We start from the raw sequence: 25,548 nt of genomic DNA, 5'->3' as shown, positions 1-25,548 counted from the left end.
CTGATTACTAATTTAATATTGAAAGCAGAGGGGTCATCATCACCTTCATTCACAACAGACATCCTATCCCATTCATCTCCTAGTCCTCACACACATCTGCATGCACACACACACACCCTATAGAGAACATGATGAGGGGGTTGTGGATGCCCCTTTCATTTCCTGCCAAAAGGATGTGTCCTTGAGTCCCCTCTGGGGGTGGGAAAGAGAGGGGTGGGGGGTCTGTAACATGTGCGCATTCAAATCACCTTGTCTGTCACATGCAGATGAATACACATGTGTGCACGTGTGCCACCCCCCACTCTCTCACTAACTCACACGCGCCCGCATAGCCGTTGTCCTAGGTCACTTTTGGGGACTTTACATAGACTTGCATTCATTTCCTGCAGACTTACCCTGACCCTAACCTTAACCACTGACCGCAAAATCAGCTTTTTCCCCAATTGGGAACACATCTTTTGTCCCCAATAGGACAAGCCATCCCCAATTAACTGGGTTTAAGTCTGAAATTTGTTACCAAAAGTACCATCACACACACACACACACACACACACACACACACACACACACACACACACACACACACACACACACACACACACACACACACACACACACACACACAAATCCTAATCTCCCACTGGAGATGTGATAGGATATGACAGGCTCTGTTAAACAATTAGATGTTAAAATTAATGTTAAAACATTAGAAAGCTGATCTGCACACAAACCTGATCAAGGAAGCAATTACTTAAAAGCCCCATGAAAAATAAGTTAGAGCGTCCTTAGCTTTTGTGCTGTGACACATTTCCCAATGAAATATAATACTGATCGGTGCACAATTACAAGAGAGATTTAAATAAAATAATTAAAAATTGATGAATTGAATGGGGCGGAGTTTATAGTTAAGTGCAATACAGAGCTAGAGGACTCTAGAGGCTCACTCACCTCACCAGCCACATTGTTTTGGATTTTAAAAAACATTTTTGCCCACTGATATCCAAAAACAAATCTCTTCCTATCTTTCTCATATTGCCCTGTTAGCTACTACATCCCACAAACTATGCTATGCTTTGCTATGTGGCTACCTACTCACCCAAATTTATATGATTGGATAAACTTTTGTAAATGCCCCTGGGCACAGGATGAGTCATCAAACATTTTAAACTGTTTTACAGGAAGATAACAGACAGGGATTTTGAAGTTAAGAAAAAAAAAGAAGTAAAAAGGCTTTAGTTAGCTTCCATTGTTATCCAGGATCATCTGCCCTCATCATCTGCCCCAATCAAAGCCTCTGAAGTACTGATATGTATGCCCCCACCTTGCATGTTAGCCTACACAGTGTTTAATGTTCTCTGTATCTCTCTTTTTCCCTCTGTTTTAGAGCAAGCACCAGCCTGTGCCTCCCATGAGTGCCAGTTTCACTGTGCTGTGACTCATGATGGGCCCAAGTGCTACTGTAGCAACGGCTACGAGGTCGCTGCAGATGGAAAGACATGTAAAGGTGATTTGGCACATTTATTCTAACACTGATTTTGTGCTTTCTGACTTGAATCTGCATTGTCTTGAGGTATAAGATACTAAATGTGTATTTCAGGGTTTAGTCAGAACGTTAGCTTTTTCTTACCTTACCTTACCTTTGCTGGAAAATTTTGAGACATATATATCAAGATGTGCATAGATACTATATAACCTTAACATATTTTATTACTCATTGTATCTGTTATTGCACTGTTGCATCCATCTCTTGGTAGATTTCAATGAGTGCAATGTGTATGGGACCTGCAGTCAGACATGCTCAAACACTGAGGGCTCCTACACCTGCAGCTGTGTGGAGGGTTACCTACTGCAGCCAGACAACCGCTCCTGCAAAGCCAAAAATGGTAAGAATATTCACACAAAAAGTGCAACAGAGACCCCTTTATGTCCCCTCTCCCTTATGTTGTTCTCTCTCTTGCTCTTCCGCTGACTACCTGATCTCCATCCCCAGAGCCTGTGGATCGTCTGCCTATGCTGTTGATCGCTAACCTCCACGACATCCGCTGCACCTCCCTAAGCGGCTCCACGTCCCGGCTGCCCTCTATTGCCACCAAACAGACCATGGCTATGGACTTCATCTATGCTGAGGAGACCGTCTGCTGGATAGATGTGGGTGACACCCCTGCAGCCACACAGCTGAAATGCGCCAGCATCCCTGACCTCAAGAGTGTCAACAATATCCGCACCATCAATATCTCCATCACCCTGCACCGTGAGTAGTAGTTAAATGAGCAAAATCACATCAACTGTAACAGAAATTAATAAGCTTTTTGTTTCTATAAATAATATTCATATTATTTTCTTCTGTTCTAACCTGCTGTGTCGCTTGATTTATTTACTGACTGTGCATGACTATTCAGAAGCCTGAAAATAAATGATGAAAAATTAATTCTGCTGTTCATTTTAGTGTTATCGGTTTATCTCACCTCCCATCACTGATTTTTGATATGCTGACATTTGGTATTAGGTTTTACCACAAAAATCCTCTCTGGCTTCACAAATCCTCCCAAAAACAGAATGTTCTGGATTGGTTTTGGAGAAGATAGCGCATGTTTGGGTGTGCGTAGGAGGACATAGAGACCACAACTGATAAACAATGACAAGTGAAATGTCTTGTCTGTGCAGGGAATGTCCTCATAGCCAGAGGCTTTGTCTTAACTCAGACTCTCATCTACTAAGGAACATCCAGACACACATACAGACTAACATACACAGCATGTGGACACTTCCCTTTCAGAGATGTACTCATTTAATGCTGACATGATTTATCTCTGATTACAAGCCTGACAGGGTTTGTTTTTATTTGCCTGGCTGACAGAGCCGTTACTCTCTAAGAATGGGGCCAGAAATGTAGACAAAACATGAAAGCAAGGGTGTGGGTTCGTGCGTGTGCGTGTGCGTGTGCGTGTGTGCATGGGAAGCATTCCCTTGAGAATGAGCCCTAGGCAGTAGAACGGCTGACGTGAAGAAAACAAGTGGAGAAGCTGGGTGTGTAGACCCTGAAATGTGGGACACCAAACTTATGACATGATTAGAGGTGCCTTGGCTCATATCCACTTCAAATGAAGCTTGTGTAACTGCTGTCACTGCTGACAGCCACAGCAGAGGCAAGGCCTGCAGACTGGGTGAACCCAGACATCCTAAAATGCGTTTTTTATAGTTGACTCACTGCACTCTCATGAGTGGCCCATATCCCACACTGTTTTTGGCCCGTTGCTGTGGCTTTTTGCTTCATCAGTCTGTTAAGCAGTCTGATACATGGGGTAAAGGGTAGTGGTGAGAGGGACCCTGAGAGAAATATTGAAGCAAAAGAGACATGAGTATAATAAAATAAGGGGGAAAGAGGGAAGGTAGTGATTTGCTGTTCCCTTGAGGTGTGTGTGTGTGTGTGTGTGTCTGTATGCGAGTGGTCATGCAGATGGTATTTACATTCCTCAGTTGGGTTATGTCAGCCTGAACAGCCCCTACATTCCTACAGCAGTCTCAGGTCCTGTCCAGTCAGGTCAACACACAGGCAGCGACCCAAATACCTTTGACTCGTGCACCCAGTACTTAGTGACATGTTACCTTTTATGAAATGAGATTTAAGATTCTTTTGCTAATTTCTGTTTAAACTGGAAACATTTTTATTTGCTGTCCCAATTTTGTTCACCTTAGAATACGAATACTAATAAGTCAACCTGAAAATAAGAGTCTATGTAAAATTAATCACATTATTATCATCATAACACATACCAGTTGCTAACTGTATCATCTTTATTATTCTTTGTCTTCCTTTGATGCTGCAATAAGCAGATAGATTCTATCTAATATAGTGTTGATATCAGAAAGTGTCATTCCTGAAAAGATATTTAGGCAAATGACTATTAACTGTAGGAGATGATTTTGCATTGAGCTGTGCCTGAGTTATATTATTAGTTGATTTTCCCCTGTGCTGTAAAGTGCCATCAGGGTCTCCCCAAGTTGAGAACACTGATAACACTCTCATGTCTGTACATTTGGTTGGGACCAGTAACTTCCTGTAGTCTCAGCTGGTTACCTGGCAACTGGTCCGTACAAAGAAGTAGTCTGGCACATGACAATAATTTGTCATCTCTGTACTTTGGTTTTTGTGTGGATTAAAATAACGAGATATAATGTGTCAATTAGTAAACTTGAAGTGCTGGTAGGGGGATTTTGTTACCTTTGGAAACCGACAGCAATTTCCCATTTCCAGTCCACCGCTGATGGTAGCTTCATATTTAGCATGTAAACATGAGATGGCTTTAGTCTTCCTGTCTAACTAACTGTCAAAAAAGAAAAAAACTATACCTCCCAAAATGCATAGCTTTAAATATGCCATTTGTGGAGTGAAGGGGCAACTTATGTTTTTAAATATTGACTTGGCTCACCTCCACTAAAAAAACACTGTGGGAAACCCGAGCAGTGTAGGTCCACTCGGGTCTGTTGGTGGGTTTTGGCTGTCCTAAGTCACTCAGGGAACAAATGAGCAAGAGGCTCTCTTTGCACTTTGGCTATGTCTCCACATTTTCTTTTTTCTTTGATACATGAGTCTAAGCTGTCGGATGCAATAAGAAAGCAAAAACCTTTCTTAAATTGTGACCTGTTGTGGACCTCAGCTGAGTCAAAAGGCCACTTCATGTATATATGTTTTCCCTCTTTGTCTTTTGCTTTAAAATGTTTGAGTCATGTGAATTTAGCATCTGTCTTGATTGATCCATATGTCTTTCCTTTGCGTGAAAGTGAGCTTTAAAATTAAATATAATTAGTTCTTAGTCAGTTCTATTCAGTGTTATAGCAAGACAGGCTCAGTTGCACTCCGAAAGGTATGGTGGACAGACGTTGGGATGCATTAAATAAATATGGATGGAACTTTGGAGGCAGGGGGTTTGGAGCAGGGTTCACACAAACAAGATGATTTATAGCTTCTGTGAGCTTGAGAGAGCAGAGCAGATAAGTAGGCAAAGGTTCCAGATGTGACCTGCTCTGCCTGCATGTGTGATTCCAGGACTGGAAAGATAAAAGGGGAGCAGAGCCTACCGATCCCAACCTCTCCACCCTTTGAGCGGAACTCTGCATCAGGGACCAACACTTCACCCTTTGTCCCTCTATCTGTTGTTCAGTACTCCATCCACTCTCTTCCGAGCTTTTTTTCTTGAGGCATCTATTTTTCTGAATAAATCAGTGCATAGAAGGTATTTGTAGACATGTGTAAAGTTATAGCTTCAGGGGGCGAAATTGTTTAAAGCATCTTGTCTTGTAAAAATTTGAGTGGCATTCTTCCTTTTCATTAGATATTAATATACTTCTTGTTCCCTTCGACAATATTCTCTCAGCCACATCCAAAGAGCACATCTCATCCTACCTGAAGGAGCTTGTCCATCATGTCTTATTCTTTTTTCTTTTTTTGTCGGGGGTTGAATCATTGCAGGCTTTCCTATCCATTGAATAACCTCGCTTTCTCACTTTCTGCAGTGGGGGATTTGCCAGTGGCATATCTGTTAGGAATTATAGCCTTTTAAATAGAGGTCATATGTCAGGTGCTTATGGAAAATCATAATCTCTGAACTCCAAAACTGTGCTCTTGAGAGGTCAGAGAGGTTTTTGCGCAGATTAATAGGATCTTCTCGGCACAGGGGGGATTATGGGAGCAGCATGATGAGTAGTCTTTTCTCATTGGCACCAACACGTACTGTAAATAGAGGAATATTTGCAGTGACATGCAAATAGAGGAAATCACATTCAAGTACAAATTCTGTAGTGCTGCTCTAGAATCTAGGCACCGGTGTGTGACTGGTTTGAACAACCTAATAGGTTGTGGCCCTGTCTGTGATAACTTATGCTGCTTGGTTGGAAAGTTTGTTGTTGCCAGTAAGACCCCCTTAGTTTGTAAAGATTTTCTTTAGAGTAGTGTGAGCTGGTAGGTGTTAAGGACAGGGAGTAAAAAGGGTTGGGAGGGCAAGGTGGTTAGATGACGAGAAAGGGGGGAGTTCTTTCAGTTTCCTGACAAGCATTTCACTGACCAGAATCTGAATGAGTGAGAACGTCAACAGACTTACTGGCTCTCTGGATAGGGGTTCCTACTAGCTGTAGGTTGTTACTCAACCCAATAGTCCCCAGGTTGCACAACAGGCTCTGTACTCTTTATATGAGTCTAATCAATGCCTTGTGCAGCCAGGCTTCCAGCTGGAATTCTTTAGAGGAGTATGCGTTTAAAAGCCGATACCAATGGGAGTATCACTATCCCTCTCAGCTCCATGACAAACTTTGCCCATTGTCAGAACCTGATCTTGGTTCTGATCTTATGAAACATCTTGGACTACGTTGTACTCCCTCCCTCTGGTCTATTGAGTATGATTTTTTTATTAGCTCATGTATTTACAGTTACCTCCCTTTCAGAGATTAGATGGCCACTACCATTTCCAACTTTCAATAAAGCTTGATATGTACCAGAACTTGATATGAATTTATATCACAGTATCAGTATCCCTAAGACTTTCTTTCACAACCACAGCTGCATCCCCAACCCCCATGGTTACCCATTTTCTTACTGAACTCTGCTAATAGTGTATACCAAGCATAGTGTAAATCCCATGTGAGGCCAGTCTTTTGAAGCTTTGTGTATGTGTAAGGTGTGGTGGGCAGTTTCTAAATTGGGGCCAGATGTGTGTATGTTATTATTTGTCTATTGTGGAACTTGCTTGGGCTCTGAGCAGCATGATTGCCATTGTTAGTGAATCCTGTGCAGATGTTTTCTTTATCAATGGTCAAAGCCTTTGACAAGCTCCCTGTCTATGGTTTTATACCACAGGGACAACATCAAATGTGTCACTTGGACAGATAAGTTTGGCCATTTTGATACTGTATATGTGATTTGTGAGCCTATGTGATATGCATGTGTATCCCTCTGCTTTGAAAGGAAGCATAGAGGCAGCTGTTAAAACACAAAACTGTATGGGAGGCAGTGCGTCTTAAAACTCCCTCCCTGCCCACAGCTGGGTCTCCCTGTAGTCTTGGACTTGCGTAGCCTCTTTCATACAGGGCAGAGTTTTGAGAAACAGTTTCTAGTGCCAATGTAGCACTTTCAACCCCTTTAGCAGAGACAAAGTCTCCATCTGTAAAGGTTCCTCTTTCTGTCTCTTTTTAGGTTGGCTTAGTAAGCAGTGGAGTTACAAAATGTCCGGTTCCTTTGTTAAAGGGGTTTTTTTGGGTCATTTTGAGTGATAGTCAAGTCAGCCCCAAAAATCATAGAGATTTTTTTTTATTTCTTCTGATTGAAGAAATAAGTAGAGAAAGACATGAATGAATGGGTCAAGAAATGATCTGAAGAGTATACAGATGACGTGAATCATATGCTATGACCTTTGCAGTCACTAGATCTTAATACTTAATGGGAGATTTAGTACATATGTGTTCGACATTGCTCTCCACCACCACCACCATCATCAAACAACAAGAATGAGAGAATATCTTTTGGAATATTGCTTCAACAGACTTTCTGTTCATGGTCTTCTTTAGTATTTACAATAAGAATTGAATTATGCATATTTTAGAATATCCTAAAACACTATAACTTTAACTCATCTGAAAGCAAAGCCTTGATGCTCCCTCCTTATGTCAAGTCTCTGAATATGGAATGCTGTCCTTCTATGTAAAAGCAAACACAGCATTATGTCTGCTTTGTTTGGTTCAGTGTGGATCTTCTTTAAGGCTATAATGTGACATCTCTGTATAAGGGAGCCTAATGACAAATGTATTGCTGGTAATGGACAACCTGTTATACCCAGGAACATGACAGGTTATTAATTCAGTGCTGTTACTTGTTTTTTTAAGAGAGCAAGCACTCTTGAGGAGAGGGTCATGGCATCATAAAATGAGAGGTTTTGAAACTGCGCTGCTACATTACCAAGATTTATATCAGTGTACTCACAGGAGGTTCTGTTTTCTTAATGGTTCTGTTTTGTTTTCTCCTCTGCATCCCTCAGATGTGGAGCAGATGGCTATCGACTGGCTGACCGGAAACTTCTACTTTGTGGATGACGTGGATGACTGGGTGTTTGTCTGCAACAAGAACGGCCAGACATGTGTGACCCTGCTGGACCAAGAGCTGTACAACCCTAAAGGCATCGCCTTGGATCCGGCCATGGGGTCTGTGCTTTCCTCCACTCTTCTTGACATAACACTATCCTCAATTCCGTTTTAGCAACACTTGAGAGGAAAATACTGTCTTATGATCTGACGACATGCTGACCAAGCAGGCAGTCAAAAATCAAAGCACTTCCTCCAGACGGAAACCTAGACCAATACTTGTGTGCCACATAAGCACTTGCTTGACTGCTGTTTCAGGATCCTGATAACCCACAAGCTGGTGTCTGATGTGGTTCCTTTTTCCAAAGTATCACTTCTCTATTTTTATTGTCCTAGAAATTACTTTCAATCAATGACTGTGTTTAATACAGATTTCTCAGTTTTGGTTACTTGGGATGTTAAACCAAAGTCATGATTGTCATCCAATTTCTTAGGTCACATAACCTTGTAAATGAACTTCTTTTTTTTTCTCCTCCACCTTCCTCTTTACCTCCCCATCCTTTTTGCTTTTCTTCTTCTACTACAGAAAAGTGTTCTTCACAGACTATGGGTCCACACCAAGGGTGGAGCGCTGTGACATGGATGGTCAGAACCGCACTAAGCTGGTGGACAGTAAGATTGTCTTCCCCCATGGCATCACTTTGGATCTGGTCAACCGGTTGGTTTACTGGGCTGACGCCTACCTGGACTACATCGAAGTGGTCGACTACGAGGGCAAGAACAGACACACCATCATCCAGGGCCTGCTGGTGAGATTTGAAGGATTTTTAGATTTGTGAGCACATCACACAAAAACACCAACTATACCGAAACACACACGGAGATGCACTCAAGAATTCTGACTCTGCATTCTTTTAAAATGTTGAACTGTAGTGAACAGCAATAGCCCAGACTCCCTATCCAGTTTTCAATCTTCCTTTCAATAATACAAGACATCTGTTTTCCTAATCTGTATCATCATTGATTTAATCTCATCATCTTTTGAGACGGTACTGTTTTCCAGTTATCTCTTGTGTATCTAGACAAAGAGACTCTGCCTCTCCTGGGGATGAGTCCTTTTTATTGCTTTGATTGATATTACTTAAGGAGTGTGTGATTTTCTTGGCGAATGCCTCTCTAAGCATATTAGTCTGGCGGTCCTACAAAGCTTGGCTCAAACTAATAGTAGGAGTAATGATCTTAATGAAATCAGGACTGCAGTGGTGGGAGGAAGGTGGGTGGTGGTGGCATGTGTGAGAGGTAGGGGTGGGGGTCAGTATTGGGGTGGGCTGGTAATATGATTACAACCCATACATCTTTCTTGACAGAAGAGGAAAGCTGCACAGAGTAGACTTATACAAGTAAAGTCTCTCAGTTAAACAGCAGATGGGAAGTGGAGCGTTTATGCTGCTCTGTGCCATGTTTACACAAACATTCTCTCTTTATCTCTCTCTGTCTCTGTGTCCATGTTTGTCGGTCTCTCTCTCTCTCTCTGGCTAACAGATTCCTTCACATTTTTAGGACCTGTCAAAATGTGTTTTAAACAGATAGATAGATTCATAGGAAAGTTCTGTTATGTAAAATTTACCAGGCAGATAGAAACATGTACACAAACAATATCACACAAACCATTAATCATGTAACATGAGCTGTTTTACTAATGTTAACCGTTTCATTACCAAAGACAGTAGTTTAATTTTGCTGCTTTGTCTCATTGTATTTCAGATTGAGCACCTATATGGGCTGACTGTATTTGAGAACTATCTATACGCCACCAACTCAGATGAAGGCAACCTCAACCCCAAGACCAGTGTGATCCGAGTGAACCGCTTCAACAGCTCAGACTTCCAGGTGGTGACACGAGTAGACCGTGGTGCCGCGCTGCATGTTTACCACCAGAGGCGCCAACCCCAAGGTGCACACTCAAGTAGAAACAGCCTTGCGCTTAGCTTGACTGCCATTCATGTCCATAATTAACTGTTGTTGGAACTGTATACCACTGTGTAACTTCTCTCTGTGTGCCTCTCTTCTCGCTCAGTGCGCAGTCATGCATGTGCCCTGGATCAGTTTGGGAAGGCTGGAGGTTGCTCTGACATCTGTCTGCTAAGTAACAGCCACAAGACTCGTACCTGCCGCTGTCGCTTTGGCTTCAGCCTTGGCAGTGATGGCAAGTCCTGCAAGAGTAAGTATCAAGGTTGAGGGACAATATGGATACAACAAAAATTAACCCCTTCCCATTAGTTTCAGCAGTGATTATTAATGATGTCAGTAAAGTGATGGTGGTTATTACCAACAGAAATAATGACATTTATTCATCACTTCTCTCTCCAGAACCAGACCATGAGTTATTCTTGGTTTACGGTAAAGGTCGCCCTGGTATTATCAGGGGCATGGACATGAATGCTAAGGTGCCTGATGAGTACATGATTCCCATTGAGAACCTAATGAACCCTCGAGCTCTGGATTTTCATGCCGCCAGTGAATTCATCTACTTTGCTGATGCTACCAGCTACATTATTGGCCGACAGAAGATAGATGGCACAGAGAGAGACACCATACTAAAGGAGGGTAAGAATGAAATGATATTAGAGGATTCTAGAAACTATTGCTTCTCTCTTACCAAATCCTGGCTACTGCAAATAATTTATGGAGGAAAAGTTTTAAGTAAGGCTATTCCATATAATTTCCATTTAATTCTCTTGATGTTTACCCTGACTTGGCCAGTTAATAGTACCTTTTTCACACCCGCTTCTTTTGCTTATCTCAGGTATCCATACAGTAGAGGGGCTAGCTGTAGACTGGATGGGAGGTAATCTCTACTGGACAGATGATGGGCCTAAGAAGACTATCAGTGTTGCCAGGCTTGAGAAAGCTTCTCAGACCCGCAAGACTCTCATTGAGGGCAAGATGAGCCACCCACGTGCCATTGTGGTGGACCCACAGCATGGGTGAGACACTGGAGGAGAGAGTATTTATAATTGTAATGAGTATTTTCGTCTCGTAAATGCTATGTTAAAATTGTTAATCCAGTTATAATGCTTTTGGTGTAGAAGCATTTAGTGTGTGTCAGTACCTGGGTGGCCTTAAAGTTTGTAACTTGTAGGTATGTGAGCTGTCTACAATGTAATTTTTTGTTTAACTGGTTGTATCAGTGTGTGTTGGTGTGTGTGTGGGACTGGGTGAGTTTTTAAGGGATTTTTGGATACTCTTTTTTTTCTTCAAAGAGCATCAAAACTCAAAGCTATTTTTGATGGCTCAGGCTCTCACAGAAATGTCTTATCTCACATGTCTTTTGAATATGATGATACCTCTTGTCATCCTCCCAGATGGATGTACTGGACCGACTGGGAGGAGGACCCCACGGAGAGTAATAGAGGAAAAATCAAGAAAGCTTGGATGGACGGTTCTCATCACCAAGTGTTCCTGACCAGCAAGACAGTGCTGTGGCCTAATGGCTTAAGCCTGGATATCCCCAACGGCATGCTGTACTGGGTGGATGCTTATTACGACCGTATTGAGATGGTTTACCTCAACACCACTGAGCGGAAGGTTGGTGATATTCATAGACTGTAAAAAAGTAATGGACATAGCCACCATAATGTCACCCATTGGTTTGTGGACTCACCTTTTGTAACCTTGAGTTTACATTTTGACTGTTGCCATCTTGAAATTTTGGAGACAGAAGTGACCCTATTAGGATGAGAGGATGGGGCTGAGTTTAACACTGGCTACTCGCTTGTTCAACACAATGCATTTATAGTCTAATGTACTTATTGGGAAAAAACTGAACATCCATCTCCTTAGAGCGTCTTATAGTACAACCAAATACTGAGCAAGGCTTTTTTACAATTAAGTTTCATGTACGGAAAATACACAAAAATAGCATTGGCTACACCTATACTTAATCTGGGGTTACGCCATGGTTACGTTACCTAACCAACATTGTTGCTGTAGAAGTGTCTTACCTGTGACAGTCACTCATAGCGGCAATGCCCTTAATTATGTGTCATTTTAAACCATAATAATCTGTTTTTGTACCAGGCTGTAAACATGTTTATTTCTGCTGTAAAGTTGGGAATTGTAACATTAACAAATGGCCATTCCAGGAACTGCAGTTATTGGCACCTCGCATTTGCTTCATTTTTCAGACTTTGGAGATTGCTGCTTGGTAATGCTTTGAGAATTTTTGGTCATAACTTGAGAAAATCTGCTTGTTGGAACACAGATAGTATGTGGAAATGTGATCCCTCTCCGTATACTTATTAAACAGGTGGTGTATGAGGGGCATGAGCTTAACCACGCCTTTGGATTATGTCATTACAAACAATTCCTCTTTTGGAATGAGTACCGTGGTGGCAGCATCTACAAATTAGACCAAGCCACAAAGACAGTCACCCTACTGCGCAATGAGAGGCCACCCATCTTTGAGATCAGAGTGTACGACGCACACCAGCAGCAGGGTATATCTCCACTTTCGTCATTCATAAGGATCTAATGTCAAGTATAATTTAACAATTAAGAATACAGTTAATAATAATATGATGATGTCTGTATTCTGTCTGTATTAATTTTTTATAAAGGCTCCAATGCATGTCGAGTCAACAATGGGGGCTGTAGCAGTCTTTGCCTTGCAATCCCTGATGGCAGGTCCTGTGGCTGTGCTGACGATCAAATCCTGGATGTTGATAATGTCACCTGCAAAGGTACTTAGCAGCTTTACCACTAAAATGGTTTCACCAAAAATCTATGAGGAATGTAATGGAAACTTCATTACCCAGCAGGGGTTGAGTCTGTTAAAGAATTCTTGGCTGTACTTTCCATTTGCAAACTACTATATGATGTCCTTGCCAAAGTTTCAAAGAGCTTTCACCAATATTGTTGCAACTTTAAGAGAGATGAAGGCTGACATAGCCACCAGAAAGCTTTGTTGTGTTGCGGGGCTGAGCTCTTGTCTCAATGGCCCATCTGTTTCTGCTCCTAACCCTGATCTCATCTCCAGCCAACCCCTCCTACGTGCCCCCGCCACAGTGCCAGCCCGGGGAGTTTGCCTGCAAGAACAACCGCTGCATCCAAGAACGCTGGAAGTGTGATGGGGACAACGATTGTCTGGACAACAGTGATGAGGCGCCTGAGCTCTGCCGTAAGTGTGCCATGTCATTGTCATGGTTACACAGCATCACACAGATAAACAAATTCTCATTAGGGTTCTTGGCTAACACAAACTGACAGAGTGAAAACTGCAGTTTCCAAGATTGTCTCTTTCCATGCAGTGTAATACGGCTGTAATTTCACTGGTGAGCTTTCTCCTCATCAGGCAATAGTGAGAAACACAGACAGAGATATTTGTTTTGGATGGACTGTCATTTTTACACTTAATTGGAGTGAAATGTTTAAAACCCAGAAAGCCTTAATAAAAAAGTAAGCTTGGTATGTGAAAAATAGATATTAAATCTTGTTTGAAAAACAAAAAGTGTTGTTGTGTTCATAGTGTTTTCTGTTTTCTCACCTCAGACCAGCACACCTGCCCAGCTGACAGATTCAAATGTCAGAACAACCGCTGTATCCCCCTGCGATGGCTGTGTGATGGGGACAATGACTGTGGCAATGATGAGGATGAATCAAATACCACCTGCTCTGGTATGTATAAAGTTGGAATTCTTTGAAGTCTAGAGAGCACCGAAGATTTAAAAGACACAAGATTTGATTTTCATTAGCTGTGCAGCCATTTTTAATACTGAGTGAAGTTACGTGTCATCTACATAAGGGGTCCACAACAATGTTTTTTTGGCAAGAGTTTGTTTTGCTCTGTCTGCGGGAAATCTCAAAATATATGAAATTTGATATTTGAACAGACAGATCAGATTAATTAGTATAAGACTAAATATGATTGTAGTCATGATGTACAGCTGGGATTCTTGTTGTAGTTGTGTTTTGAGTATTTCAAACACATATTGACTATATATAACCATTAACAATTTAGCTTTGTTTAAGCAAGAAGGAGAATAACATTCAGTGGAGGCTTCTAATTCAAAGGTTAAACATGGTACTAGTGAGAAGAAGGATATAGGTTGAGAAATACAGAGAAACATTGGACTAACACATTTTTTGCAGGCAGACAAGTTACATCTGCAGTCGACACACTGGTATCTGTTTTGAGTTAATATAATTATAGTTATTGTGGTGGATGCCAGCATGAATTGACAAACAGTCCAGGAGAACACATTGTTCTACAGCCTCAATGATAATGGGCTGAAACACAACCATGGTCCTTGGCTAACTGCATTTGTAACTTTTATACAAGCTATCACAGCTTCTTTACAGAATTGAGGGAGACATTCATCGAGTAGATATTCATTGAGTCTGTTACAGTAATGTGTGACTGCAAGCTGGAATTTTAAGGCTCCCATTAGCTCTACCCCCCACCTTTTAGATGATGACATTGGTGTAACTATCAAAAAAATGAAGTCATTCACTTTCACATAGACATTGTTCCTACCAAACTGTTTAAATCCAGCTTCCAGTGCCTCTCTCACAAGACAACAAGAATAATCACTATGCCTCTGCAATTAGGCGTCTTCTCCTCTTCTTTTAAAACAGCTCTGGTAAAACTTCTGCTTAAGAATCTGGAAATTAGTGACCTTGCTCATTACAAGTCTGTCTCAAACCTTTCTTTTCTCAGTAAGCTCCTTGGGAAGATTGTATTTGACCAACTACATGATCATCTGAATACTAATAATATATTAAATACATTCTAGTCCCACTATTGGACCAACTGAAACAACTTTATCATAGGTAGTGAATGCCCTGAGAATTTTTGATGATTCAAACAATGTGACTGTCCTCTTTTTCTTCGATTTAGCGTGATGGTTGACTGGTTTTGCTAGTACTTGTCAGAAAGAAAATGTTTTGTTAGTTTAGGTGACTTTGTGTCAAAGACATTTGACATGGAATTCAGTATTCCTCATGGAAGTATTATAGGCCCTATTCTTTTTTCTTTATGCATGCCTCTGGGTAACATAAGTAGTCACCATAATGTCAAGTATCACTGTTATGCTGATGAAACACATCTACATATATCTGTTTCCCAAGACAACACCTCCTCTTAAAATGCTTTTATTACCTGTCTCAACTGAACAAAGTTTTTTTCTTTAAAGAAAAGAGCAGAAAACTAAAATTCCACTCGAAATGAAAGGCAGAAAGGCAGCACTAGAGTCAGTGTTTGACAGCCTGTTAAAGTAAATTAAAACACGTTACAGATCTGGGAGTGATTTTAGACTCTGATCTTAATTTTATCAGCCATGTTAACAATGTCACAAAAACATTTTTTCATGTGAGGAACTAGACCATTTTAACTCAGAATGATGCAGAAGTGCTGATACATGCTTTCATTACAAGCCGCTTAGATTATTGCAACTCTCCTCATACTGGTCTCCCTACAAAGTCTTATTAAAATTACAGTTAATTCAGAATGCTACAACCAGGATTTTGACCAATACAAAAAAAAGAGATCGCATTATCCCTCTGCTCACATGCACACCACTGGCTACCTGTATCTTTTAGAACTGGTCCTTTCATTTAACTACAAAACCTTACATAATCAAGCACATTCATGTATCAGCGACTGCCTTTCATTTTATGTCCCAACAAGAACTCTCTGATATTTCATTGCTGTTCTTTAAGTTCCCAAAATGTCCCACAAGAAATCTGGTGAGGCTGCTTTCTGCTTTTATGGCCCGAAGATGTAGAACAGCCTCTCCTGGATTTCAAAACAGCAAACTCCTTGGGAATTTTTAAAAGAAAATTAAAGACCTACCTTTTAATTTGGCTTTTAATGTGGGTTAACTTTACTCGTATCATTGTTAATGTTTTACTGTATTGTGATTAAATTGTTTTTCTTTGTTAGTTTGTTTTTCTCTTGTTTTGTTAAGCACTTTAGACTGTATCTTTATATGAAAGGCTCAATACATATAATGTTGTTAGTATTATTATTATTGTTTGTTATTATAACAATAATTATTATTATCATTATTATTATTAAGGTAGAGGCATTGCGAGAGGAATCAGCTAACCTGCTTTATACTTTGTTTCCTGCCAGCTCGCACATGCCCACCAAACCAGTACCCTTGTGCCAGTGGGCGTTGCATTCCCATCTCATGGACCTGTGACCTGGATGACGACTGTGGAGACCGCTCTGATGAACCAGACTCATGTGGTAGGTCTTAAGTGCACCTTCATATTATTAGTTTTGCTTGAATAGAAAATTATTTAGTTTGACAAATATGTTAGTTTATGTACGACAGATATTCTTGTGACATTTTAAACATCCTCTCTTGTTCCCCTTCTCCAGCCTATCCAACCTGCTTCCCTCTGACCCAGTTCACCTGTGCCAATGGCCGCTGTATAAACATCAATTGGCGTTGTGATAATGGTGAGCATCATCTTGTCATCATCCTTCATGAGGATGTATTTTGAAACAATACAGTATCTGACAATGACATTTTGTGTTGTGTGCTTATGTACAGACAATGACTGTGGGGATAACAGTGACGAAGCAGGCTGCAGCCATTCCTGCTCGAGTGTCCAGTTTAAATGTAATAGTGGTCGCTGCATCCCTGAATACTGGACTTGTGATGGCGACAATGATTGTGGAGACTACAGTGATGAGACTCATGCAAACTGTACCAATCAGGGTAAGGAACAATATGGTGTACTGTACCAGGCTGAAATACCACTGCTCTAAGAATAGTTTTGTTACCGCACTGTCTCCTTTCTCTCTGTGCATTTGGATATAGATTCTCTTTGTGTTTTTGCCAGATGTCACATTGTGTATTGTATTTCACTATGTTTATATGTTGCAGTTAGCAGTTGTAGAGAGGTTGTCATAATGAAGACAGGATCTTCCTCCTCCCCATCCCATTTCCTCCACTCTGCCTGCCCCTGCTTGCCCTATGTCTTTTATTTATCATTTACAGCAAATCCCCTCTGTAGCTCTGTTCAGGATGTGATTATGTGTTGTGGTTAGATAACAATTAAACTCTTTCATGGTTCTGTGCAAACAGCCCAGATGTTTTGACTTTGCTGCAGTGATATGAATATACGTTAAGTAAGATGTTAAAATAGCTGGTGGCCGTGTTGTTCTGATCTGGAACTTTCAATTTTGCTGGTTAACCACTCGTGATAAATGACTGAGACAGCGTCATAGAGTAGTGTCGCACTCTTCCTGTGCACTGTGTGTGTTCTGATGTTGTATGTACTGTTTGATAGACGAAGAAACGCAGCCAACTGCTGTCAAGTCCCAGCATGCAAAAACGGAGCCCAGCGTGACCTGTTGGTCTAATGAGCAGTCTGTGCTCTCTGTGTGTGTGTGCCTGGCTGTGTGTGTGTTTGTGGGTTCTCTTGGCCTGCTGTCTGGAAGTCATTAGCTGAAATAAAAAAGCAACACCATGGCCTTCCCCTCCTGTAAATTGCAGTTCTGCACTGAAAGGACCCAAACCCGTTTCCTGCTTAAGCTGTGCCAAACGCTGACCTTTACCATGAGGGGATATCATTGTTGTCCTCAGTGATGCCTTTAATCTGTCTGTGACATCAGCCAGTGAGCTGCGTGTGTCAATACTGTTTGTCTTGGCTCAGAGTCAAGTAGTTAACCCAGTATCCCAGCATGTCTACATATTAATTTCTGACTAGAATGGCCTATTGTTTCTTTTCTCTGTTATTGGCCCAGTGTCTGTCCTACTGTTGTTTGCTGGTTGTTGATACCAGTCTGATGTTTTTCAGTTGCTGACTTCTATTTCTATACTTATTTCTTTTTCTTCACTGGCTTAACTGAACTCTCCATCTCTGTAGCTGGGTAACTCTCACACATTTTTTCTTGCTGTTTTCTCTGCAGCTACCCGTCCTCCAGGCGGCTGCCATGTAGATGAGTTCCAGTGTCGGATGGATGGCCTGTGCATTCCCATGCGCTGGCGCTGTGATGGAGACACAGACTGTATGGACCTGAGTGATGAGAACAACTGCGAGGGTGTCACCCACATGTGTGATCCAGCAGTTAAGTTCAGCTGCAGGGACTCTGGTAAGGATGCTCACAGCTGACTTAAGTCAGTAAGAATGATTTTTGTTGTTGTTGTTTTTTTGACAATGTCAGTTAAGGATGCAATGCTATTGGGAATTTCATTGAAAAGAAGTAATTTTTGGTCTGAAACTACACTGTTATAACTGCTGGTGTTACCGAGCTTATTACCTTGTTTAAAACAGACTCTCTATGAATGTGAAAAAGTTAACTCGTCTTGAAAGACACAAGCTAAGAGTTAATATCATGTGATCCTGTCAGCTCGCTGCATCAGCAAAGCCTGGGTGTGTGATGGGGACAGTGACTGCGAGGATAACTCAGATGAGGACAATTGTGAGGCTTTGGTGTGCAAGTTGTCTCACCACATGTGTGCTACCAACGACTCCATATGTCTGCCTGCTGAAAAGCTGTGTGATGGCACTGACGATTGTCCGGATGGCTCTGACGAGAAGCTTTGTGGTAAAACATTTTTTACTCGCAAAAATACAACACAACAATGTGTTCAGTACCTGATGGTTTTGTCATTCACCTTGCATACTGATATTCCAAACAGTGCTGCTCTCCTGTCTCAGCTATATCCCAACCCTATCATCTCTATTTCTTCCCTGCAGACTTGTGTTCATTGGATAATGGTGGTTGTAGTCACAACTGCAGCATCATTCCTGGGGAGGGCTTCATGTGTTCTTGTCCCCTTGGCATGGAGCTGGGAGCAGACAACAAGACCTGCCAGATCCAGAGCTTCTGCGCCAAACACCTCAAGTGTAGCCAGAAGTGCGAGCAGGAAAAATCCAGTGTCAAGTGCTCCTGCTACGAAGGCTGGGAGCTGGAGGCTGACATGGAGAGCTGCAAAAGTGTTGGTAAGGAAAAAAGAGTCACTCCTACAAACTGAATAATTTATTTTTGGCTTCAGACTGAGAGCGAAGTATTTAGGGCTGAAAAAGCTCTACAATAGTAATTCTATTTAATGCATAGTGGTATTAAAGATATTTTTTCCAGAAAATGAGCAGCAAAACTCCTCAGTTATTTAATTGTTTTTTAAGAAGGCGCTGATGGAGTGAGACAGCTGTGGCAGGATTTGATCCAAGATAAGCGAGGGCCATTGTGAATTTTGAATTTTGAGATGAGATCTACTCTGTTGAGACACTAACACTTTGCTGGGTGCTATTTCTTTACTTTCAGATCCCTTCAAGCCTTTCATCATTTTTTCCAATCGCCATGAGATCAGAAGGATTGAGCTTCATAAGGGGGAGTTCAGTGTGCTTGTACCAGGCCTGAGGAACACAATTGCCTTGGACTTTCACCTCAATCAGAGCACCCTGTACTGGACTGATGTTGTAGAAGACAAGATCTACCGTGGGAAACTGTCTGAAAATGGAGGTAAGACTAGCAGTTAACTACAGCTGTCTGTGATTTTATGTTACATAGAAAGATAGATGTGGTGATGGGTTGAACGGTCACTCTCAGGACATTCTAATCATATAGTAATATGTTAATTTTTAATTGTCATCTAGTTAAAAAAACAGTGGATTTGACCAAAATCTTGGTCATACTTTTGTGTATGCATTTCTCAAAATTGTCCGCTGAGCAAATACACTCTGTAATTTCTCAGAGCCAAATGTTTTTAAAAAGAATCTGTGGTCAGCAGTGGCGGTCTGTGACCCTGAATAAATCTCCCAGGTCATGGCTGGCCTTTCCCGCTCCAAAACCCCAGGTCTCCTTGCCAATCAAGGTTGTGTTCCCAGCACAGCACTTAGGGGGCACACGGAAGGCTTTGTCTCTTCCTATTTGTCTCAGCACTCGCTGTGCATGACTGCAGCCAGAACATTGATGTAGCGTAGGAGGCACAGCACACTGCAGCTCTACTTCCCAGCCTTCCAACTTCACTTTTGAAAAAGGACTCCTGAGCAGAGACATTGTGACTAACTCATAGATCAACTCCTGCTGCTTGGTATTAAAGCCATTTCAGCATCTCCAAAGCTGTTGGCATACGCTGTATTGTGCCAACACATTAATTAGGACACCCCTACCCACACACAGCCATAACCTCAGCATTCCTTTAAGCAATCTGTGAAGAAGGCCTAGCCCTCTTCTTCTAATTACAGTACTACTTGAAGGCCTGGTAAGGAACTGATCTGTCTGATCACCCTCAGCCAGAGAGAATCACACATTTGGGTTTGCACTTACTTTCCATAAGAGTCAGTTTTTTTCTGGGAAATAGTAAAAAGACGTAGATCTGGTGTTTGAAGATTGTTTTCTTAGAAGTGGGGCTGTGGGGTCAGGAAGATAGTGCTAGTCAAAGCCACACTGACAGACTGAGCAGCAGTATGAGCCATTCACTGATGGATTCCATGAGAGTAAAGAATTCTAAACAATTCACTGTTTTTCAGGGATTTTTTTGCAATGAACCATATGTGCTGGCTGGAGATTTGCATTCACTTTTAACATTTACACAGGTCAAACTATTACACTAAATTAGCTGAATTATAACTGCTATTCTCTTAAAAACGAACTTTAAAATACTATAGAACACTACAAAATATCAATCTTGGTTTCTTCATTTAGCTTCTTTATTGTGCTTTGCTGTTGTCAAATTCACACTAGAGAACCAAAAACCATCCTAGTATTAAGATCCAATTTCTTTGTATGCTCCGGTCAGCCTTAACCAGTTTTGAGGTGGTGATCCAGTACGGACTGGCTACTCCAGAGGGCCTGGCTGTGGACTGGATAGCAGGAAACATCTACTGGGTGGAGAGCAATCTGGACCAGATTGAGGTGGCCAAATTGGATGGGACCATGAGAACCACCCTGCTGGCTGGGGAGGTGGAGCACCCCCGGGCCATCGCCCTAGATCCTCGTGATGGGTGAGAAGCATAGGGATCTCTAGGGATTTGAAAGTTGTAATCACCCTTATAACAGGACGTTTGTGTTTTTCTTACATAGACTTTCCAGTTTATTTATCTATTTGCCTTAAAGTCTTAAGCTATATGATCTATTATCTATAAAACACATTGTGATGATACTGTACATATTTGTGAAAATCCCTACTCATTTAGATTATTTTCTGTTGGCAGTATTCTATTTTGGACAGACTGGGATGCTAGTCTGCCCAGAATTGAGGCAGCATCCATGAGTGGTGAAGGCAGGCGCACCATCCACAGGGAAACAGGCAGTGGCGGCTGGCCCAACGGACTCACTGTAGATTATATGGAAAGACGCATTGTCTGGATTGATGCCAGGTAGCATTTGCCTCTAGTCTCTGAATATACAGAGTGCTCTCATGCGCTGCATCCACCCACGCACTCATTACATCACCCAATTACTCAGTCTTTTTTCCCTTTGTTGCCATCATACAATTTTTAATAAACATGCAGATGTTCTTTGCTTATATAAATTTCATAAAAAATACAGACTTTCCCAGAAACATAAACTGACATGCATATATTTTAGCTCATGCGCATGTTACCGTCTTATGTAAAGTATATTCCTCTGCCTTATTGTTTCTCCAGGTCGGATGCTATCTACTCTGCTAAGTATGATGGTTCTGGGCTGATTGAAGTGTTGCGGGGTCATGAGTATTTGTCCCACCCCTTTGCTGTCACCATGTATGGAGGCGAGGTCTACTGGACTGATTGGAGGACTAACACTCTAGCAAAAGCCAACAAATGGACAGGACATAATGTCACTGTAGTCCAGCGCACCAACACGCAGCCTTTTGATTTGCAGGTCTATCACCCGTCCAGACAACCCCAAGGTAGGTTACTTTACAGACACATAAACACTCAGACAGAGATCACCCATATCTCAGATTTAGCTAGGCCTATCAGCAAGGCTGACTGATTTGGGCTTTAACTCAAAGGAGAATGGTGACAAACTTGCAGTTTGTTGCTGACTGTGTTGATTCACATCTCCTATTCCCAAAGACAGCTGACCTTTTAGAGCTGTGAGACGTGTTGTCTCCTCACACCGGCAGCAATTTGGACACCTCCTGCTGCCTTGTTGATCAAAAAGTCACCTCACTGTTTGGCATTTCCCACCGGCTGGGTAGAAATAAAACCATCCTTCTGTGACTGTCATGTGTTGATCTCACAGATACGCATAATTGACAAGATGGCAAAAGGATAGTCAAAAGTGTTATGCAGTATGTCACATTGAACTGTCACCTTGAGGTTTAGTAGCCAACAGCTATAAAATCCCAAAGGTGTATGGGTAGCAGAGAGGCACCGGGTCCTCTAATTAGAGGCAGGAAAAGAGAGATCTCATGGAATTGTTGATTGACAGCTGCAGCTAATATTCATGACAGTGACGAGGCTACAAGCTATGTTGACAGGTCTGGCAGACAAAGTCTTTTTCTACACTCTCACTCCCCTTGAGGGCCCATTGATGGAGACGTCCATTATTCATACTGTGACACAAACAGCATCTCACATTAAACAATTACCTAAGTCTGAAACTACAATGTATAAACTACTTTCATGTTTTCTCTTAAAATCTTTGACAATATCCTTTTCACAGCAGTCTGCAGATCATATAAGGTTACAATGAAATACCTCATCTGATTGTCTTTCTTACATGCAATCTCTTGTCTTTATATGTTGTTTATCTTTCACAATGCTTCCATTGTGGCTTTTTCTCTTTTCTAGCTCCCAACCCATGTGCCACCAGTGATGGTAGAAGCCCTTGCTCCCACCTTTGTCTCATCAACTTCAACCAGACCTTCTCCTGTGCATGCCCTCACCTCATGAAGCTGCAGCCTGACAAACACACCTGCAAAGGTAAGGACACATACTGGTATTCACAAACCTTTAGCCATTTTCTTGAAGCTAAAAAACACCGATGGAGCATGTACTCATAACACAACACTGTCATATATTATTCATGTCATCAGGGAGCAAGGGACAGACTCTCTGTTTTGCAGGAATATTTTCTCACAACTGTCACGACTGCTACGGTGCCCTCAGCTCCTGAACGAGACGTCAGCGTCGTTATCTGTCATCTCTTATGACAGAAGATCTGATTACATCTCCTCTGTTTGTGCCATATGGCTGTCTTCATATTCATTTGATATTTACATATCATTTCATATGACATACTGTCACAAGTTATGTGTTGAAATCTTGTTGCAATGTGATTGCACGAGTGGGTTTCATAATGGTTTTCAAGGAATAGCTGTGGGACATGGGATTTGTGTGCACATGCTCTCATTCTGGAGTCTAAATGTTCTGCATTTTACAGAACAATCTTTATCTCAGCAGTGCGGATGTAAGGATAATTGGATCAGAGGGTGTCTGATGCATTCGCCATTTAACACAGGAAATTTCAGGTTTTGAGTCAAATTAAGGTTTTCTCTGAACTAGGAGTTAATCAAGACTCAACTGGGGCAACATGTAACTAATTGGTCACTTCTTAAAGGAGATCTCCGCCAATTTTACACATCAAAAGTAGTACTGTAAAGCCTTTTGTGGCTGCAGATGACGTGAGCTCTCTAGACCTACGTAGCCTGCTTCCCATCTCTGCTTGAGGCTAAATTAGCTGCTACAAGCATAACACACACACACATACACATCTCCCACTGAACCGTTGACTACCGTTGACTGTCAAGTTGCTTTGTTTATAATGTAGATGCCAGATTTTGACAAGAAAGAATAATGTGTAGGTTATAGATAGTAAGACAATATTACTGATTCTGCTGCATCGATTTTGTCTAACAATAGTATTGGAGTGCAATGCTAAATCGATGTAGTACTTTTTTAAGCCTTTGTCACCCAAAATATAACTGGCCCTTTTGATTTTGGAGGAAAAGGAGCCCAAACGTATTTAATTTGAAATCAATCACTGAGATTTTGTCCTTGCTTTTGAATCAAGAAACCATATTTAAATAGTTTGAAGACATTTCGGGCATTGAAAAGTTATTGAAATTCAGCAGAAAAGATGTTTTTTAATCTCTGTTCTTCATTTTCCTTTTACAGAGTCCCGCAAGTTTCTTCTTTATGCACGTCAGATTGAGATCCGAGGAGTAGATGTCGACAACCCCTATTACAACTACATCATCTCTTTCACTGTGCCGGACATAGACAATGTCACAGTGGTGGACTACGATGCTGTGGAGCATAGAATATACTGGTCAGATGTCCGAACACAGACCATCAAGAGAGCTTTCATCAATGGCACTGGAGTGGAAACTGTTGTTTCTGCTGGTAAGAACAATTCTGTTATCCAATTCTTCTCAGTATCAGTTATTCCATTTTTTAATTTAATAATGTGTTTTTGTTTGTTTTTTAAATTAAATTATAAGTTTATACTTGAAACCCTTACATTTGCCACTTTGACTCTTACATTCTCTAGACCTCCCTAATGCTCACGGGCTGGCAGTAGACTGGGTGTCCAGGAACCTTTTCTGGACCAGCTATGATGCCAATAAGAAGCAGATCAATGTGGCTCGACTGGATGGATCTTTCAAGAACGCTGTCATCCAGGGCTTAGACAAGCCCCACTGTCTGGTGGCGCACCCTCTGCTGGGGTGAGTATTACCTCCAGTTAGTTTGGCCTGCATTCAGTTGATGATGTTAATTCCCTGTCTGATGCTCTTCTTTTGTTTTCTGTTTCACTCATTAACACGTAATTACCAAGTGTCTACTATGTTTGATTTCACAGCTTACTTCATTTTCACACTTTTTAATCACTTGCAGATTTTATTTGAACTTGGGGCCTATGTGCTTTTGGACAATACACTTGTATTAAAGGTTTTTAAGTATAGTTGTTTTCCCTGACTCCTTTGAGTTAGTAGTTGTTCCTCATTTTATAATCCTGCTGTGTCTTGTAATGCTTTATTGGTAGAGCATTGTTTTCCAAAAAAACATTTCACCCCCTTTCATCATCTCATATTATTCATATCTCTCCTCAGGAAGCTGTACTGGACTGATGGTGACAACATAAGCATGGCTAACATGGATGGTAGCAACAGGACCACAATCTACACCAATCAAAAAGGACCAGTAGGTGAGCAGATGTACCCCCTACAGCCATAAATTGCTGACTGCCATATAATACTGAATCTCTCCTTAACTCTACTTGATTTAAAATATTAGTGTAACAGATTTCTGTGCACAATAGCATTATTATTATTATTCTTTCTGCCCAGGCCTCTCTATTGACTATGAAAAAGAGCAGCTGTACTGGATTAGCTCAGGAAACAGCACAATTAATCGTTGTCAGCTGGATGGATCTAAACTGGAGATTCTGGATGGTGTTAAAGGCAAACTGACCAAGGCTACTGCACTGGCTATTATGGGTAAGATGAAGAATATAATACTTTAAATATAGTGTCTTTGTATTTTATATGATAGTTGCATCATGTCAAAATCTCAAACTTACTCAGT

At 41.4% G+C, this 25,548-nt stretch overlaps 1 protein-coding gene across 2 annotated transcripts in view; it reads left to right on the top strand.

The window, feature by feature from the left end:
• lrp1ab (low density lipoprotein receptor-related protein 1Ab) overlaps positions 1-25,548 on the top strand; it is a 92,380-nt gene that overhangs the window by 35,658 nt on the left and 31,174 nt on the right. For both annotated transcript variants that reach the window (XM_062426677.1, XM_062426676.1), the window contains exons 4-32: positions 1,385-1,504; positions 1,755-1,883; positions 1,991-2,251; positions 8,025-8,187; positions 8,654-8,876; positions 9,832-10,021; positions 10,145-10,288; positions 10,438-10,674; positions 10,874-11,054; positions 11,433-11,655; positions 12,377-12,566; positions 12,687-12,809; positions 13,106-13,246; positions 13,618-13,743; positions 16,202-16,318; positions 16,454-16,534; positions 16,629-16,796; positions 17,993-18,175; positions 18,434-18,631; positions 18,784-19,029; positions 19,352-19,549; positions 20,829-21,033; positions 21,244-21,408; positions 21,679-21,923; positions 22,813-22,944; positions 24,139-24,366; positions 24,515-24,689; positions 25,074-25,168; positions 25,311-25,460. In XM_062426677.1, the coding sequence (XP_062282661.1) occupies positions 1,385-1,504; positions 1,755-1,883; positions 1,991-2,251; positions 8,025-8,187; positions 8,654-8,876; positions 9,832-10,021; positions 10,145-10,288; positions 10,438-10,674; positions 10,874-11,054; positions 11,433-11,655; positions 12,377-12,566; positions 12,687-12,809; positions 13,106-13,246; positions 13,618-13,743; positions 16,202-16,318; positions 16,454-16,534; positions 16,629-16,796; positions 17,993-18,175; positions 18,434-18,631; positions 18,784-19,029; positions 19,352-19,549; positions 20,829-21,033; positions 21,244-21,408; positions 21,679-21,923; positions 22,813-22,944; positions 24,139-24,366; positions 24,515-24,689; positions 25,074-25,168; positions 25,311-25,460 (5,037 nt within the window). The remainder of the gene's footprint in view (positions 1-1,384; positions 1,505-1,754; positions 1,884-1,990; positions 2,252-8,024; positions 8,188-8,653; positions 8,877-9,831; positions 10,022-10,144; positions 10,289-10,437; positions 10,675-10,873; positions 11,055-11,432; positions 11,656-12,376; positions 12,567-12,686; positions 12,810-13,105; positions 13,247-13,617; positions 13,744-16,201; positions 16,319-16,453; positions 16,535-16,628; positions 16,797-17,992; positions 18,176-18,433; positions 18,632-18,783; positions 19,030-19,351; positions 19,550-20,828; positions 21,034-21,243; positions 21,409-21,678; positions 21,924-22,812; positions 22,945-24,138; positions 24,367-24,514; positions 24,690-25,073; positions 25,169-25,310; positions 25,461-25,548) is intronic.

Source organism: Scomber scombrus, chromosome 10 (assembly GCF_963691925.1).
Source record: "Scomber scombrus chromosome 10, fScoSco1.1, whole genome shotgun sequence".
Classification (NCBI taxonomy): Eukaryota; Metazoa; Chordata; class Actinopteri; order Scombriformes; family Scombridae; genus Scomber; species Scomber scombrus.
Note: the sequence above shows the minus strand (reverse complement) of the source record. Positions and strands in the feature narration are given on the sequence as shown.